The sequence below is a fragment of the Podarcis muralis genome, chromosome 7 (genome assembly GCF_964188315.1).
Source record: "Podarcis muralis chromosome 7, rPodMur119.hap1.1, whole genome shotgun sequence".
Taxonomy (NCBI): Eukaryota; Metazoa; Chordata; class Lepidosauria; order Squamata; family Lacertidae; genus Podarcis; species Podarcis muralis.
The window spans coordinates 76,641,785-76,661,093 of NC_135661.1; the positions used below are offsets into that span (position 1 = coordinate 76,641,785).

The following is a 19,309-nucleotide window of genomic DNA, read 5'->3' on the forward strand; positions in this document are numbered from 1 at the left end:
AAAGTCTTAAGTCCGGCAGGGCAAAACCTCCTCTATCTTTTGCATCTGTTAATGTCTTAAATTTTATTCTTGGCTTTTTGCCCTGCCAAACAAATTTAGATATGTCTTTCTGCCACCTCTTGAAACAGTCCATCTTATCTATTATTTGTAGTGTCTGAAACAGAAATAGCATTCTAGGCAATACATTCATTTTGATAACAGCAATTCTGCCTAACAAGGAAAGTTTCAGCCTTGACCATATGTCTAGATCTTTCTTAACTTCTGTCCAACATTTATCATAGTTGTCTTTAAATAGATTCACATTTTTCGATGTCAGATTCACCCCCAGGTACTTCACTTTTTTTGCTATCCCCAAACCTGTTTCATTCTGAAATCTCTCTTTTTCCTCATTTGTTAGATTTTTCTCCAACACTTTAGTTTTTTGTTTGTTCAATTTAAATCCTGCAACTTGACCAAATATCTCGATCAGTTCTAAAACTCTTTTTGTACTAGTGTTTGGCTGCTGTAAAGTCAAAACTAGGTCATCTGCAAATGCCCTTAATTTATACTCTTTCACTCCAACCTGAATTCCTTTAACCAACTGGTCCTTTCTAATCATGTTTAACAAAACGTCCAGAACCGATATAAAAAGTAGAGGGGAGATAGGGCATCCCTGTCGTGTTCCTTTCTTTATAGCTATCTCTTCCGTTACCACATTGTTCACAATTAATTTTGCTTTCTGCTCAGAGTATATCGCACCTATACCATTTTCAAAACCTTGGCCTACCCCCATCCCTTGGAGATTCTTTTTCATAAAGCTCCAACAAATGTTATCAAAGGCTTTCTCCGCGTCCACAAAAATCAAAACCGCTTTTCTATTAATGTTCGTTTCCAACAGTTCCACAATGTCTATTATATTCCTCACATTATCCGACATGTGTCTTCCCGGAAGAAAGCCAGCTTGGTCCTTATGAATCTCACCTGTCAGCACTTTCTTAAGTCTTTTTGCTAAAATGTCTGCAAAAGAAGTGTGCATGCACACGAAAGCTCATACCAAGAACTAACTTAGTTGGTCTTTAAGGTGCTACTGGAAGGAATTTTTTTTGTTTTGCAAATATTTTGTAATCCACATTTAATAATGAAATCTGGCGGTAGTTCTTAACCTGGTTCTTTTCAGTCTCAGTTTTTGGTATAAGTGAAATAAATGCCTCTTTCCACGATTCAGGTGCCTTTTTCCCCTCCAGTATTTCATTGCATACTTCTTTCAATGGTTGCACTAGACATTCTTTCAAAGCCTTGTAATATCTGGCCGTCAAGCCATCTGGTCCTGGAGATTTTCCCAATTGTGTTTTTTGAATGGCATCCTCTATTTCTTGTTCTGTTATTTTCTCATTCAGTGTCAACTTACTTTGTTCTGAAATTTTAGATAGTCCATAATTTTTAAGAAATTCGTCTATTTCTTGTTCCTTCACAGGCCCTTGTGTATATAATTTCCTGAAAAAACTTTGGAAGCAATTACTTATTTCATTTGGCTTATAAATATTCTTTCCATCTACCTCCAAGCAGGTGACTGTATTCAATTTTTGCCTTTTTTTCAATTGCCATGCAAGGAGCTTCCCACATTTGTCTGCTGACTCAAATGTCCTTTGTCTCATTTGCTTAATTTTCCATTCTATCTCTTGGTTTGTCAATTCCATATATTGCATCTGGTAGTACTTTATTTCTCTCAGAATTTCATGAGAATGTTTTTCACTCTGTTTGCCATGAGACTTGGACAATTGCTTTGTTTTTCAGCAAAACTCTGAATTAGTTCTTCTGCCACAAAGTCCAGAGAGAACAGGAGAGTGTGAGCAGCTGCAGTGAGAAGATAAACTATCCTATCATCAAACAACTGTTTGTCAAGGATCTCAAGGAGCAAGTAAGTCTTATCAGAGGTCCTTCAAAGTCTTTCCCTCCCAGCCTGCTTTCCCCTTGCTCAGCTGGCAGCCTTGCGATCCTAATGATGTTTGATCTTCTGCTCCTCTTGAGCTTTCCCCTAAGGTTTATAGCAGCATGGGGAAGGAAATGGCATGCTTCTGAAGCAGAGTTAGAAAACCTCCCTCTGTCTGCCAAGCAGTGGCAAGAGCCCATGGGGTCTGTGGTCCTTTGCAGAATTGAGACACAGCAGAGACTTTAAGAAATTCACCTATTTACCCTATTTTCAGTCTGCACGGAGGGAGTCCAGATCTTACAGCATGCTCTTTTCAAGAGGGATTTGTCCCCCCATAATAGTGCAGCCCCAGGGCATTTCTCCCAGTCAGCCTGCAGCCAACCTGCCCAAGATGGATCCCAGTCTTTCTTCCTCCTTCCTCCTCCCAGCAAATCTTGCTCAAAACTCTTCATTTCCTGCCGCCTCAAACAAACACCCCATCACCTGTGTAGGGAGAGACTTCAAGGGTGCCAACCCTTGCCTTGGAATCTTCCAGTGGAAAGCCGCTGGAAACTGTGGTGTCTTTTTGATATATGGTGCTGTGTTTGCACACCCACCCACCACCTCAGCACAAGATGGAAGGGCTCACAACATTAACACTCCAACAGATGTTAATTCCCCAATACCCACAATATCAAAATTCAAACATTTTTTGCTGAGCATAAAATATTTATATTTGAGCTGAGTGTAAATCATCACTGAGTTTCCCAGCTAGATGGGTCAATAGTATTGACAAAGCCTTTCTGAGCTCTCCCTTTTTCTTCTAGGATGAATTCATATGAGGAAAAACTTTCATCTTTGTTTGAGATTTTCCAGGCTATATTGAAAAATACAGGCGTGTACGCAGACCCCGGTAAACTTTTCAAGATAGCAATCGAGATATATGAGAAGTTTATGGAGCCTTTCAGTGGTAGTGGAATGGAGGAAACAGCTTTTGAGGTAAAAGAGGAGCTGGAGGAGTTGGAAAACACTGAGCTTCACATTGCCATCACTGGAGAGACGGGCTCTGGGAAATCAACCCTCATCAATGCTCTCCGAGGCCTGAAGGCAGAAGATGATGGTGCCGCCCCTGTAGGAGTAACAGAAACGACACTGAATCCAAATGTTTATGTGCACCCCAACCATCCCAAAGTGAATTTATGGGACCTGCCAGGAATTGGATCCCCAGATTTTTCACCAGACAGTTACCTTAAGAAGGTGGATTTCCAACGCTATGACTTCTTTATCATTGTTGGCTCAGAGAGATTCCGATCCAACCTCATTAACCTAGCTCAGGCGATCCAGAAGATGGAGAAGAAGTGTTATTTTGTGCGCTCCAAAGTAGATTCAGATCTATCCAACATGGAAAAGTCTTACCCAAATATCTTCAATGCAGAGGAAGTCCTTGAAAAGATGAGGGATGACTTCAAGAAGCAGCTTAAGAAGTGCTTCAGGAACACCATCCCTCCAGTCTTTTTGATCTCCTCCTGGGACCTTGGCAAGTATGACTTCCCCCAACTGGTGGAGACCTTGGAGAGAGATCTGCCCAGCCTGAAGAGACTTGCATTCCTGCTCAGCCTTCCCATGTTTTCCCCTGAATTCACAGAAAAGAAGAAATCTGCACTAAAGAGCCACCTGTGGAAAATATCCCTGGCATCTGCTGGCATCAATGCTCTTCTCATTCCAGGCTTTCCTCTGGCTTGTGATTCTGCCTTCTTGCTTGGGTCCATGGTTGCCTTCTACAAGATGTTTGAGCTGGATGATGGCTCCTTAGCTAGGAAGGCCAAATTGGCTGGGAAGCCTGTTGAAGAACTGAAGGCCGTGATGAAGTCTCCTCAGGAGAAAGAAATTACCATCGATCTGGTTATAAAGAAAATAACCAATAATGCAAAAGAATTATTCCCGCCTTCGCTAGTTAGAAGCTTGGCAGCAGCAGGGGTGTCTTTTGCCACCACTTATTTGATGCTGTCAAACTTCTTGAATGATCTAGCTGAGGATGCTGAAAGGGTTCGAAAGAAAGCCCTGGAACCCATAGCCCTAGGCAGACCACCCTTCTATTCTTCCTTTGTGGGGGTGGGGGATAATTGGCTTATTTTTGTTCTTGTTTTTATTACGTATTTTGTGTCTTTTAATTTGTATTTTTATGTATTTTATCCTTGCTGATTCAGGCAGTTATGATTTAGTCAAGGTTTCTCATCCTCATCCATATTATAATGTTTTTATGTTATTAACCTCATTTATCTTATTTTCTGTGGTGCTCAATTAAGTTCCACAGGTAAAGGAAAGGAATTTGCTATGTGCCTGGAGATTCATCCTTGAATACTGAATTTTCTTTGTTGATATGAAGGGGGGCTAATTTTGTCATAAAGGTAACTGAGATGATAAACTGGATTTCTGTTTCATAGAACTTGAGCTTAAATTTCCCCTCTGAACAAAGCAAAAGTGTCACAGTGCCCGCTCTCCTCTCCCCCTTTTACTCCTCTATTCTCCCTTGCTTTGCGGAAGAGGGTAATCTCTCAAAGGGAGACATTCTGGGTTAGGTGGCTGGGGAGATTTGCCTGTACCACAGGGGCTAGATATTGTTTTAAAACATGGTTAAAAGTATAAAATTAATAAAGTAAGGACTTGCTACTATTTTGAACTTCTTGTTATGCCATTTTTTAAAAACATGAGTCTTGTTGCCTCAGGGTTGTTCAGTCTGAGGATAGTAGAGCCTACAGACTATTTGGGCTAGGAGGGATTTTGTGAGCTTGGGTTTTGCATGTTTGTGTGTGTGCGGTATTGCTTTTTGGGTTAAAATTGTTGAAATCTATGATTTGCAGGCAGCTTGGGAAGTTTGCAGTTAGAATCACCACCACATGGGAAGGCAGAACATGAAAGGAATCCGGCCAGAGATAAGGAGACCCAGTAACAGGCCAGTGATTGGCTGAGTTCCTTATAGAGGCATGATCTATAACACTGGTTGGAGAGTGTTGGAGAGTGTTAGTGTGGTGTGCTTAGTTCTGAGGAGTTGCTGAGAATGAGAAGTTTTGTTGTAAATAAGTAACTTGTGAATAGGCTTGTATGTTTGCTGCTGTAAATAATAAAAGAACAAGTATGAAGTTACTAGTCAGCGGTGTTCCTGCTGGTTGTCCAGCTGGGCAATCTCAAGAGTTGCTCAACAATTGCTGTGGTACTCTGCTATACTCTGCTAAGTTGTGCAACAGGCGAAAGCACTTCAAAGGTTCAGATGGTTTCCAAAAGATTTAACAAAAACACACTGGAACATAATGGTCACGGCCCACTGCAGCAGCTCAGGAAGATGCATGGCTGGTGGTTGACACTTTATTGGCCAGAGAAACACTGACAGCAGCTCCCACAGGGCAACTTCTGCATGGAAGCCACTGCTGCTCATTCCTCTTCAAGCCCCTCCTGGTACTAGGAGATGGCGGAGCAGGGGAAGGCGGGGAGTCAACTGGCCCATCCCTTGGCTGAACAGTTTCTTCTTCCTCCACCGCATCCTGCCCCAACTCTTCTTCTTCTTCCTCCTCCTCCTGGTCTGGCTGCTGCCTGTCAGGTGGTTCCCAGCTCCATAAACCAGTGGCTCCCTTTCCCGGGTCAGCCTCCTGGCCCCCTGTCTCCGCCACATTCATAATCCCCGACATCTATTCTCTGAGGAAGAATCAACCCAAGATGTTTTGTTGCCTGAGGTGGACAAGATGGCTGCTGCCCCTCACTCCATTCCATGAGCAGAAAGCAACTGGATCAGCCAGTGAATGACTTTAGAACACTGGCAATGGAGCCCTGTCCTCTCCTCACATGAGGGAAATGGCCTTGGGGGACTTAGGCAGGCTGTTACCAAAGGCTTAGCCATGTTGGTTTGTTGAAGCAAAAACAGCAAAGGCAGACCCTCCAAGTGTTCCTATTTTCCAAGGACATCCCTGATTTAGAGAAGCCACCCTGGTTTCTGATTTGATCCTGGAACGTCCCACTTTTCCTTAGGATGTCCCTATTTTCATTGGAGAAATGTTGGGGGGTCTGGAGTTATCTGATCCCTAAGCTGCCTGAAGGCAATCTTGTATGGGGAAGTTATTTTAAAATGTTTAATGTTTTTATATATATATATATATATATATATATATATATATATATATATATGCAGGTTTTGGTGTCCTCGGGTGTCTTCCCGTGTAAAAGTTGGGGTGTCTAGGCGACGTTTCGACGAGGTCTCACTCGTCATCTTCAGGCTGGTGCTTTCGGCTTCTTGTTACTGGAACAGAGCAGGATCTCAGTGTTTGAGTTCCTATAAATACTGTTGAGGGGTGTGGTGTATAGCCTCCGATGTTCTGGGCCGAGAGGAAGTTCCCAGGCTAGTGTGCCTTTTCTTCTTTTGTTCCTTAGTTGCTTGAGGGATATCTTGAGTGATTTCTTGAGTGATATCCTGAGTACCACTTAGGTGGGTCATTAGGTGTGGATTAGTTGCTAAAGCCTTTGTGTCTTGACCTCTTGAACTTTGTGAAGAGTTTTTCTGAGAAGATGGCTGTAGTTGTGCTCTGGCTTGGCTTCGTGTATAGGGGCGAGCTGTGGTTTTGTGGCCTGTGCCCGCCAGATCTGTGTAGGGATTGCAGGGGGGTGCAGCATCCGGAGGTGCCATCATGGTTTGGCTACTGGATGGTGTCTGTAATTTATCTGTGGAGAGGGTCTGGGTTTGGGTCTGGTGTGGTTGATTGCGTTCTGTGTGTCAACCACACCAGACCCAAACCCAGACCCTCTCCACAGATAAATTACAGACACCATCCAGTAGCCAAACCATGATGGCACCTCCGGATGCTGCACCCCCCTGCAATCCCTACACAGATCTGGCGGGCACAGGCCACAAAACCACAGCTCGCCCCTATACACGAAGCCAAGCCAGAGCACAACTACAGCCATCTTCTCAGAAAAACTCTTCACAAAGTTCAAGAGGTCAAGACACAAAGGCTTTAGCAACTAATCCACACCTAATGACCCACCTAAGTGGTACTCAGGATATCACTCAAGAAATCACTCAAGATATCCCTCAAGCAACTAAGGAACAAAAGAAGAAAAGGCACACTAGCCTGGGAACTTCCTCTCGGCCCAGAACATCGGAGGCTATACACCACACCCCTCAACAGTATTTATAGGAACTCAAACACTGAGATCCTGCTCTGTTCCAGTAACAAGAAGCCGAAAGCACCAGCCTGAAGATGACGAGTGAGACCTCGTCGAAACGTCGCCTAGACACCCCAACTTTTACACGGGAAGACACCCGAGGACACCAAAACCTGCATACCTATACCCGTGAAAATCTACGAAAGCATATATATATATATATATATATATAAGAAGAAAAGGCACACTAGCCTGGGAACTTCCTCTCGGCCCAGAACATTGGAGGCTATACACCACACCTTCTCAACAGTATTTATAGGAACTCAAACACTGAGATCCTGCTCTGTTCCAGTAACAAGAAGCCGAAAGCACCAGCCTGAAGATGACGAGTGAGACCTCGTCGAAACGTCGCCTAGACAACCCAACTTTTACACGGGAAGACACCCAAGGACACCAAAACCTGCATTCCTGTACCCGTGAAAATCTACGAAAGCAAATATATATATATATATATATTTGTTGGTAGCTGCCCAGAGTGGCTGGGGCAACCCAGTAAAATGTGTGGGGCTAAAAATAGTAAAATTATCATTATGGAATGGGACGTCCCTGTTTTCACTGGAGAAATCTGGAGGGTATGCAAAGGGTGTCATGGCATCTGAAAAGAGGAGAGTGGCTAGCAGGGATCCTCAGGGGCAATGGTTAGGGATAGCCGCCACCACTGGGCTTCCTCCAATACGCACACTCTCAGCATCTGCTCCCTGAGGCAGCTGCTTCACACTGGCTAATAGTAGAGCTGGCCCTGTTGGACGAGGCCAAGAAAATGGCAACACCCGATGACAGAACATGGAACAAGGCTTCCTGAAGATAGAAAAATAGAAGTTGTGGAGCCCCCTGCTCAAGCAGCCAGTCCTTCAAATTTCCTTATGCTGGGGGTAGTGCTAACATTGATCTATGGGTCTGATCTATCCAGACCGAAATGAATTTGTGTGAAGGCCAGGGCTGAAGAGTTAAGGGAGTGAATGCCACATGAAATGCCATTCCTTCACTCAAACAGGTTGCATCATTTTGACCCCCCCACAATGAAACAAATGGTTGAAACTCCCCATTGTCAACCACAAATAGAGTGGTAAATTGTGGGAGGGGTGGTTTAGTTCTGTCCTAATCCCACGGTATAGTAGTATTTCACCTCAGCCCTCCCAAAGCATGTAATGCTTCAGCATGGCCAATGACGCCCAAAACATCTGGAAGGACTCAGTTTGAGGAAGGCTGTAGGGATGTTACAGATGTCCTTTTTATTGAGCATTCATATCTGAGCTCATATTGGGGTGATTATATGTGATCCCACTTTCAATACCCTTTGCATCTGCAAATGTTTTGGGATGGTCATACTGCTTCGTTTGCAATAGGCATGGGTCCATAGTTTTCTGCTAAAGCCCTGCAACTTTTTCATAGCACAAATGTTCATGTGTGTGTGTGTGTCTGGCCCACTTTTGTCACACTACAGAGCAAGAGTGACCTTCCAGATGGCAATAATAACTGAGTGACATTGGGGAAGTGTTGCAAAACTCTTAATAGAGTGGAATGGTATCTGGATGGCCCACTATAAACCACCCCCCACTCATGCATTATTATTGTGTTGATGACATGTTGTCTCAAGGCAAGTCTAAAAAAAATGTACTATAAACACTTACAACTGGGAAACACTGGTCTGCGAGCGCTCCAGCCTTTACCGAAGATGCTATGGGCTTTGAAGACACTCGAACTCAGGACGCAAAGGAGAAACGTGCTGAGAGGAAAACCTGATCATCTGATTATTATTATTTTAATGTCTTTTGGTGGTGGTGGTTTTAAAAATGGAAACATGTATAATTCACCAGATACTACATATCAAGCACTTAGTCATCCTAGTGCATCTGTTTGCTGCTAAATGGACTTTTTCCCCTCTGCCTCAAGAGCTTTGGATAAAACCCTCTGGGTATCATCAGCAGCACCCGATATGCATTTCTGCAGCATGAAGTAGGTGCGGAGAAGCGAAATCCCTCCGGACAGAAGGCAGCCAAAGATGGGGAAATGCTCCCAGCGGTGATATTCATAAGCCATCACTGAGAGTCCCACCAGGTCTGGCAGCACCCATAAAATGGCAGAGAACATTCCCAGGGACTGCATTGCTGCTTTAAGGGCTGTGCTTGTCTTTCCAACCCGCTGGGCCAGAGCTGCAAGGGATCGATCGTCCAGGCCAAACTCCAGGAAGCACCAGGAGCGGAACTTACTAAACAGAAATATGGGGAGAAGGAAGGGAACTGGGCTTCCAAGAGCAACCAGCAGAACAAGCCTTCTGATCCAAATCTTCCCCTCCACAGTGGTTTTCTTTTTCTCTAAGATAGGCAGGCAGATGCTAGGGAAGCGGAGCAGAAAGGCTTGCTTCTTCAGCCGCAAGAGATCATTCTTCAGCGTTTCCTGCAGGAGGGGGAAGTCAAAGCAGTCGGCTTCCCAGTTGGAGACGATGAAGACTTGTGGGTCCCTCACTCCTTCTCTTACCAAGCACTCTTTGCAGTCCTCCTGGATGTGCAAGAGGACCTTCTTCTCATTGTAGTCAGATGGCTGTTGCCTCTTGGCGGCTGACAGGTCCAGGTCTGCTTTGGTGCGCACAAAGTAGAAGCTCTTGCCCATATCTTGGATCTCACGGACCAGGTCAGAATGGGTGGAGTGGAAGCGCTGGGAGCCGACGATGATGAAGAAATCAAAGTGATTCAAATCAACCTTCTTCTCAAATTTGTCCTCTCCAAAGGTTGGCGTTCCCCTTCCGGGGTGGTCCCAAAGGATCACTTGTGGAAGTGTCGGGTGTGGGTAATCCTTGACCTGCACAGTCGTCATCTGTATGCCAGTCGCAGCGGCACGCGGGTCATCGGCCCGAAGACCCAGCATGGCATTGATGAAGGAGGACTTCCCGGAGCCGGGCTCTCCTACTACGGCAATGTGGAGCGGAGTGCTGTTGAAGAAGTGCAGTGGTTTTGCCAGCACATGCGACACAGCGCCTGCCAATTGGCCCTGAGAAATGGCTACCTCAAAGTCTTCCACCATTGTGGATCTTGATGCACTGAAGAGAAAGGAAGCAGGAAAAAGTTAAGCGATCGGCCAAACTAGAAGCATTCATTAGTGGCATGCCCTCTATAAAATTTCCAGTGTCGCCAATATTATTATCATTTGCCATCATTCTTTCCCTGGGGGCTCCCTTGGGGGTTCCCCATCTGGTGCCTCCCACCACTCCTCTGCATCCAGGCAGCTTATGACACAGGAGCAGAGCCCAAGAGCCCTGAATATAGAGAGGGATATGAGGAAGGGGACTCTCAACATTTTAAGAAACTGCACTTCCTGATTTTTGATTTGTTTCTATTTTCATTAGGTTGGGGAGGGAGGCTGTGCCCATTACATTGATGATTAAACCTTACATGTTTTTAGAAAGATGCAACAAAGTGTTACCCGCCTTAAGGGGCAGAAGAGGGGGGTCTGGTCAAAAAGATGAAGGGGTGGGGCAGTTTTATTTAAATATGTTTTAAGAGCACATCCTACCTTTAGATACTGTATGTAAATTCTGCCCCTGCTTGCCATTTAAGTCAGAGGTTTTCTACCTTTTTGAGTCCACAACTCCTTTGACCTCCTTTCTGCGGCACCCCAGTGGGGCTCAGGAGCCCAGTTATGTTACCCTTTCCCGCAGAGCTGGCAGCCTCTCACCCTTTTTCAAACACCGCCCCCCATTGTGAAGTCTTCCCTCAGCCTCCTCTCCTCTCCCTTCTCCTTGGGAGTCTTCTGGCAGCCACTGCTCCTACCTGTGGTCTCTGAGCTGCCACCCCCCTGCCCTCAATAGAGGTGCCTGCTCACACTGCCCCACAGGGGCCTGGGACTTGTCTGTCCATTCTCAGCAGCAAGGGCTGGTGGTCTGGCTGGCTGGGCTCCCTCGCCCACTTGCCTGCTTACTCTGAGGCCCCGTTTCAGCTCCTGGAAGCCAGCACCCCCTGGCCAGCCCCAGAGGCACCTTTCGCCTGGGGCGCTTGTAGCAAGGGCTGCTGCAACAAACAGATGTGCAAGAGTTTTGGAGGCAGAGACAACAGAGGGCATCAGAGGAGGAAGGGAATGAAAGAGGGACGGAGGCCAGTGTTGCCCACGGCACCCATGACCAGCATTCAAGGCACCCCACGGCACACTGGTTGAAAACCACTGATTTAAGTAATGAATAACCTCATATGCCTAATGTGTCTGAATTCCCCCACCCACTTCATTCCCTCCCCCAATGTGCACATTACCAGCTTTCCAAAGGAATTGTTTCTGTTCTCAGATTCGGGAAAGTCTCCCCCTCCTTCTCCCCAACCTGTGGAAGGACCAGAAACAAATTCCTCACCTCTTGACCCCTCAACAAACCTTTATTTTCCCCCCCCTTCTCTCCTCCCCCCTCCGAAGAAGTCACCTGGAGGGCTGCTGAGATTTTGTGTTGGTGTTGCTGAGAGAGGAAAGGGGGGGGGGAGTTGCATGAGGAAAGTGAGGGGGTAAAAAACCCCTCTAAACAAACGGGGGGGGGAGTGCAGAGCAAGGTCCGGCTTGTAAAGATGGCCCAGAACTGGTCGTTTCTCACCCCCACCCCACCATCTTCCCTTCAGGGAGGGAGAGAGTGGGATGGGAGTTCTTTTCCTTCTGATCTTGGCATCCAAGGTGAGGGAGGAGTCAGGAAACGAGAGGGAGGGGCTAATGAACGAGGTCTCCCTCTCCCTCCCTCTCTCTCTCCCTCCCTGTTCCAGGTGTGTGTTGGGTAGGCAGGTGAAGAGCAGCCTGGAAGGGAGGGCTGTGTGTACCAGTGGAGAGATCTGGGATCGCCAGTTTGAGGTGGGCTGTGAGCTCTCTCTCTCTCTCTCTCTCTCTCTCTCTGTGTGTGTGTGTGTGTGTGTGAGAGAGAGAGAGAGAGAGAGAGAGAGATTGAGAGAGAGCTCTGAGACCAGAAAGTTATCCTTGTGGAACAAATCAGTATGATATGGTTTGTATGTCTGTGTATTGTTTTACAACTGAATTACATTAAAAAAAACTGTCAAGTCAAATCAAAATGTCATTTTCTTTCCTGAAACGTTTTATCAAGATAAATTTAATACTGGATTTTCTGTGAAAGAGTTCATTACAAGGGGAAGTGCGTGAGGAATTGAATGGGGGGGGGGGTGGAGGAGAGAGGAAAAGAAGAGCTAATTTGTCCGTGGCTAGGGGGCGCAATCTGGATGGTTCTGCCAGGGGCGCCAGATCACCTAACTAAGGCTCTGCCTGCTTCCAAAGAGTTCCCCCCTCCACTCTGCCAAACCCCAAAGTTTCAAGTTTTTATTGCGGCAAAAGCCAGTGACACTAAACACCACAATATCAAACAAAAAGAAATCAACAACAACATCAGGGGGGAAAAATTATACAAGGGAATTTTTTGAGTGTGCCATTCAACAGAGGAGATTTACGCTTCCTGATTACTAAAGTGCATAATCTGGCCACCTCATATGATATTGAGCTTGAGGAATCTTCCAGAAGGTATTTTCGTAGAATTTCGGGGGAGGATTCCAAATAATGTTGTAGAGGTATAAATTTTGATAAAAGCGGCAAAATAAGTTGAACTCATTCTTCACTATAAAATTCACAGAATAGAAGGATGTGTGTGACAGATTCTACCTTATTAGACATACAGGGGCAGAGACGCGCATGCATTGGTACCCGCCTGAATTTGCCGTGCAGCACTGCTGAGGGCATTGTCTCAAAGCGGGCTCTAGAGAAAGCCCATCTATAAGCTTTGTTAGTGATGTTAGTTAAGTAAGGGGCAGCTGCAAAATTAGGCCAAGCTTTTAAGCATCTATACGTCTCCGGGAGTAGGGCGACTTCTTGTTGTAATTCGACATCATAAACATAGGCGCCGACTCCATGGGGCCTGAGGGGGCCTGAGCCCCCTCAATAATTCGTTTGGGGGGGCTCTGCCCCCCCAATAATTTAAGAAAATTATTAAGACTCTCCTCCCTGGAAGAGAGGGGAGTGGTTGTGGGCGGGAGCCCGAGCTCCGCCTCCTGGCCGGGGGCCTTAGCCCCCGCCCCTCCTCACCTGGGCTGGCACCCACGCCCACCGGAGGCAGCCAACCAGGTGTCTCCGGTGGGCGTGTTTAGCAGCTTAATGCTGCAGGGCCAGCTCCGCCTCCCCCGTTCGTTCCCAGCAGTGACGACCACGTGGATCTGACTAAGAAGAGAAGCTTTAACAGAGAAGTTTTGCCTTACCTTTTCTCTACGATAGTTGATTTGGGAGGGTTGAGTGCCTCTGTGTGTGCAAGTGGAGTGTGTGTGTGTTGATTTGCTCTATCTGGGGAGTCTCTTTGTACATCCCATCTAGCCTCCTTGTTTAGCTAATTTGGAGTGTGTGTGTGTCTTCAACGTTGCTGCGCTGTTTGGGGAAAAAAGCGGGGGAGCTTTCACTGCTACGTTTTTGTGGGTGCTAATTCTACTCTGCTAATATTACCCCTCTTACTGCTAAAGGCTTTCCTTAATTGGAGAGTCTGTGGGTTTGCAGAAGCGATTGTTTAAATCTGTGGGGTGTGTCCTGAGACTGTGTGTGGATATATTGAGTGTTTGTGCGATTGCAGAAACGCTTTACTTTGAATATGCTGGTGTGTGTGCAGAGTTCGTGGGGGGGTATATTTGCCCACCGGGTCTGTGTGTACCTCCGGAAGTTTTTCCCTTCCCGGAAGCAATGCTTGTCTCTTTAAACTGCTCCTCAAGCTGCTGATTTTGAGCGGTCTTAGCATTGGTTGGGGGTGCAGGCATTGAAATTGTGCTTAAAATGGCTGAAGGTGGGCATCTCTTTGCAGACATTACATTGAGGCTGCTTACCTTACACGGACCCAAGCCTCCATTGTCCTTCAAACCCCTTGTGTCTCTCTCCGTGCTTTGTTTACCCCCACAGGCACCCTCCGCCCCCATCGTGGCTCCCTCCTGACTCTGATTTCCCTTACCAACCCCCTCCCCCCTTATGGTTGCTGGCTGTGCCTTTAATTTATAGTTTTACCCTTCCCCGTGCTGCGGCTCCCTTCTGGCTCATATTGACCTTCCGTCCTATTGTTGTCGGTTGTGCCTTTATTTTATAGTTTTATTTGCCTTGCATTTATCGTTATATTAGCTGTTTTCAGCATTTGTCTTACTTGGGAGACTCAGTCACCCCCCCATTATCCTTCGCCCCCCCTCCCCCCCAATAATTTAAGAAAATTATTAGTTATATTATGCTTTGTAAAATCACAAAATTATGTTGGTATTTTTTATTTTCCTTGTTTGACGATAGTTACCTTTTAAAATACATTCAGTAATGAGTTAAAACAAATAATTATTACGGTAGTAAGCAGGTTAACTGAAAAGAGTGGTGTGAATCATGATAGTGTTTTGGTTTTTTTTTTAATAAATTTTTATTGGTTTTCCAAACACAAAATAAAAACAAACAATGCACAATACACAGACATACAAACATATAAACATGTATAATTTCATACACTTGTTTTCATACACCTTACTTCCCGGACTTCCCCATACCTCCCTTTTTCTGCTTCCTTGTTTTACATTTCTTCAGCAACTCCTCCAATTAACTAATTATTCAATTCAATTTCTTTTAAGTTCTTCTTTAACTTATTGATTACAGCTGCAATTCTCTATTTCCCTATTCCTTGACATCTTATCACTCCTCAATTTTATAACAGTTTTTAAGATATATTTTAAATTTCTTCCAGTCTTCTTCCACTGTCTCTTTCCCCTGGTCACGGATTCTGCCAGTCATCTCCGCCAGTCCCATATAGTCAATCACCTTCGTCTGCCATTCTTCCAGCGTGGGTAGTTCTTGCGTCTTCCAATACTTTGCTAAAAGTATCCTTGCTGCCGTGGTAGCATACATAAAAAACGTCCTATCCTTCCTTAACACCAATTGGCCCACCATGCCCAAGAGAAAAGCCTCAGGTTTCTTAGGAAAAGTCCTTTTAAGGACTTTCTTAATTTCATTATAGATCATTTCCCAAAAGGCTTTAATCTTCGGACAGGTCCACCAAAGGTGGTAGAAAGTACCTTCAGCCTCATTACATTTCCAACATTTGTTATTGGGCAAATGATAAATTTTTGCAAGCTTAACTGGGGTCATGTACCACCTGTAAATCATTTTCATGATATTTTCTCTTAAGGCATTACATGCCGTGAACTTAACACCGGTGGTCCATAACTGTTCCCAGTCAGCAAACATAATGTCATAGTGAATCATGATAGTGTTACGGTGCTGCAGGCACACTTAGAATTTGTCCCGGTGCGCGAACCTTCGTGTAAAGTCTGGCGGGCCAGCGCTGCGGCTGCGGCGACATCAAAAGGACTGGAGCAGAAGCGCCTGGAATCCTCCACCTCGCGTCGCCTTGACGCTTCGAGACATTACGACGCCGCGGCTATATAAAGCCCACCCTGCTGGCGCAGTCATTCAGTGTGGATAGTTTCGTTCAGTGCATGCTGCAGACGTGTTTAGCATTCCGACTTTAGTGATTACTTTTAAAAAACTTTAAAACTCACTAATTTTCATCTAAAATTTAGAAAACTTCACGGGGCAGGACCCCGGTATGGGCCCCCCCAATATTTTTTATAAGTCGGCGCCCCTGATCATAAAGTCTCTGAGTGATAATTGCTTTTGCCTTGTGCCAAACCCCAAAAAGTGAAAGAGGCAGGAGGCGAGAGGAGCAGGAGGGCAGCCTCGTAGCAGCTGCAGAGGGAGATGCTGAATGAACACGCGTCACCACCGCTGGAAAGGGAGACCCGCGTTGATTTCAGAGCAGTTACTTATAACTCTTAGAGTAGCACCAGCTCTGCTTGCTGCTCCCTGGTGATTGCACATTATTAATTCCCTTTGCAGCGGGGAAGAAGGGTAGCCGTCTCCAACATCATTATTCATATGAGTAAAAATAAACGATTCTGCCCCCCCCCCCCCGCCTAGCTATGAGCTCAGAGTCTCCTTTAACGCAGACACGCTCAGAAAAAGAAAATGAAAAAAAGACACGGAAACCATCAGAGCCCCAGGAGAAATGCTCACCTCCTTACCTGCTGCCAGTCCGGTTTTTTTTTGCAGTAAAGCTCAGTTCCCTCTTCGGAGGCTTTGCTTCCTGATCTCTTAGACTTTTCTCCGTCCAACTCTCTTCCTCGCTCTCGCTTTTATTCCCTCTCCCTCCCGGTCGTCGCACTAAAAAAAGGAAAGAAGAAAGCGAAAGTACGAGCGAGGACTAGATTGCAACGCATAGCAAGATCCGCATTCCCCGCTAGAGGGAGCTCCAAGCAGCCTGATTGACAGCAGTGCAGCTGCCTTTAAAAGGGAAGGTCCCAAAGGCTCACTCGTGAAACTTGAAGCATCCGAGATGGTTAACCCTTTACCTCTGCGGTAGTTGCCTCTGTGCCCGTCTCAGCAGCTCCCGCGTTTTCTGCACTTAAGCCCCACATGGCACCGATTTCAGGGGGTTGATTCTAGATGACCCTTGGGTTCCCTTCCAGATCTGCAATTCTACGATCCTATGACTTTCCAGAGCTCGGCTCTCCTCCTACTGCAGTGTAGATTGGAGTCTTAGCAAAGGACAGTAGAAATTTCAGGGGCAGCGTGAAATGTTCTGGCACCTGCAAAGAAGCAGAAAGGGTCCTATCGCTTGTCTCAACTGCTTTGAGGTTTATTGCAATTAAGCAGGACATAAATGCTGTGAAGTAAACAGTGTGGTTCCATCATGCTTTCTTCGTAGCGTGGATGCCTGCAGTTCATGATCTCGTTGATGTAACAGTGGCAACATTTGTACCATGATGTATTTATTGCTTAAAAAACCCATTTATTGCTTTAAAAACCCATCTAACATTGATGGTAACAAAGCTTTGTGTACTCTCTGGACCCTATTAACCGGTGCAAATGAGGGCAATCATGCAGGCAGGATAAAATCTGCTGATATTTGGGTAGATCTTCTGCAATTCAGAGCAGGGCTTTGAGTGTGGCTTCCCCTGTTCTGTGGAATAGCATTCCTGCAGAGATACAACAGGAACCCGCTAACCGCAATTTCTGGAAACAACTGAAGATGTTTTCATTCTGAGAAGTTTTCCCAAGTGGATGAATAGGTTGCTGTCATGAGTGTCTATTTAGCATTGTTTGAAAACATATTTACTTTTCCCCCCTGTGTTGTTTTAAATGCTTTTCAACTGTGTTCATTGCATTTTGTACACTGCCTTTTGAGGAAGATAATAATAATAATAATAATAATAATAATAATAATAATAATAATAATAAAAATAGAAGTCCTGATGAATTTTCATGAGAACTTTTTTAAAAAAGGAAATAGCCAGCTGATATCGAGATGTGATGCAGACAGTGATGTTGAAGCTGGAAGCTCCTCATATCCCTCAGAAGCAGGATATTGACAAGCTGGAACGTGTACAGAGCAAGGAGACCAAGATGACCAAAGCTCCACAAACCAAGCCTTATGGGGAACGGTTGAAGGAGCTGGGTAAGTTTAGCCTGGAAAAGAGGAGATTGAGAGGAGATTCGATAGCCATCTTCAAATATCTCACACAGAAGAGGGAATAAGCTTGTTTTCTTCTCCTCCAGAGGGTAGGGCCTCAAATGGCTTCAAATTACAAGATTGCACATGAGGAAGAAATGATTTATTTTTTAGAAAAGTCCTAACATTCTGCAGGATGCAGAGCGGCTATAGAGCCCACATGATGAGCTGGCTTTGCAAACCAGGCAGGCAGGAAGAACACCAAACTCTCCTCAGAGTGATCTTAGACTGACAGCAAAGCCTGTGTCTTGTGTGGTGAGTTCCTGCTCCCCACCAAGGATAAATAAAGACACGAGACACCAGAATTTAAGGTTAAATGGGTGAATTAGGCCACAACTTTATTGAATTCAGGAATGAGAGGCATTGGCTTAGGCAATGTGAGTGCCTGAGGGCCTGCTCCTTCCTGCCACTCACCATCTGGCCCAGGGCGGGGCCTGACAGGCCTCAAAAGGACTGCTCTGCTGCCCAGGAGGACCCGGAGGGGTGCAGAGTTCTTCTTAACATGTTTTAAAATTTTAAATTTTTGTATATTGGGGTGGGATGTATATTGGGGCTTGGGAATTTGTTTGATTTTGATGGATTTGTAATTTTTGCAGTTTTTTATTTGTATTGTTTTATTGTTTTTTGGGTTTTTTATTTTGTTTGTTTTTATTGTTTAAGGTTTTATTGTTTTAGCCTGGGAAAGAATAACATTAATTGCCATCAATGGAGGCTAATATGAGGCTTGGGATTGCTACTCTGGAGGGGCGAGGGAGGTATGGCGGTGGGGGCAGATGTTATAGGCGAAGGGGATCGAGATATGGATATGCTCGTACCCCTTCCAATCTGCGCCCCATCCCAAGGGACGGGGGTAGGGTGAGCAAGGATTACTCACCTCCGTCACTGGTGCTGTGCAATGCCAGGTCTATAGGCAACAAAACCGCCACCCTGCGAGATTTCTTTACCTCGCAGGGGGTCGACCTGGCTTGTGTGACGGAGACCTGGGTGCGCGAAGGGGAAACAGCTACCTTACGAGAGATGGCGCCCCCGGGTTTCTCCGTCCTCCACCAGTCACGGACTGTGGGCCGGGGGGGAGGGGTGGCATTATTAATCCGGGAAGATTGTTCTTTCAGGGCTCTACCATCGCCATCAATCCCCGGCATTGAATGTGTTGGCCTAGTGTGGGGCTCCGAGGAGAGCTTGGCTGTGTGGCTGGTGTACTGGCCACCTAGCGCACCAGCAGCCACCCTGTCAGGCCTGCTGGAGGCGGTGGCCGGCTGGGCCTTGGAGTTCCCTAACCTATTGGTATTGGGGGACTTCAACATCCATGCTGATGCCACTCCCTCCTCACAGGCTCTGGACCTGGTGTCTTCCATGGCGACACTAGGGCTCTCCCGGTTTGTTTTGGGCCCCACACATCAAGCAGGCCACACGCTGGATTTGATCTTCGGTGTAGGTATAGATGTGATCATGTCTCCTTCGATGAAGGTGCCATGGTCTGACCACTACACTCTGAAAGCCAGGATTGACTTTCCACCCCCACCCTGCTTAGGTGGTGAGCCTATTTGGGCTCGCCCGCAGAGGCTGATGGACCCTGATAGATTCCGCCAAGCCTTGTGGGACCTTGCTCCCCCTTGCAACTCATTGACTGAGCTCATTGAGGGCTGGAATATCCAGCTCCTGGCAGCCATCGATGA

At 46.0% G+C, this 19,309-nt stretch overlaps 3 protein-coding genes across 4 annotated transcripts in view; 1 reads left to right on the forward strand and 2 right to left on the reverse strand.

The window, feature by feature from the left end:
* Positions 1-16,347, reverse strand: part of LOC114603441 (interferon-inducible GTPase 5-like) — a 65,598-nt gene extending 49,251 nt beyond the window's left edge. The window contains exon 1 of one of the 2 annotated variants that reach the window (XM_077932567.1): positions 16,147-16,347. The gene's annotated coding sequence lies outside the window, so the exon portion shown is untranslated. Of the gene's footprint in view, positions 1-16,138 lie in introns of both variants that reach the window. The other variant, XM_077932566.1, reaches the window with a different exon arrangement.
* On the forward strand, positions 2,701-4,313 carry LOC114603468 (interferon-inducible GTPase 5-like). The gene has a single exon (XM_077932541.1). The coding sequence runs from the start codon at positions 2,717-2,719 to the stop codon at positions 4,088-4,090; it is 1,374 nt and encodes a 457-aa protein (XP_077788667.1). The 5' UTR covers positions 2,701-2,716; the 3' UTR covers positions 4,091-4,313.
* On the reverse strand, positions 8,880-10,160 carry LOC144328573 (interferon-inducible GTPase 5-like). The gene has a single exon (XM_077932564.1). It carries the CDS (start codon positions 10,118-10,120, stop codon positions 8,963-8,965), a length of 1,158 nt encoding a protein of 385 aa, XP_077788690.1. The 5' UTR covers positions 10,121-10,160; the 3' UTR covers positions 8,880-8,962.
* Positions 16,348-19,309: the final 2,962 nt, after the last annotated feature.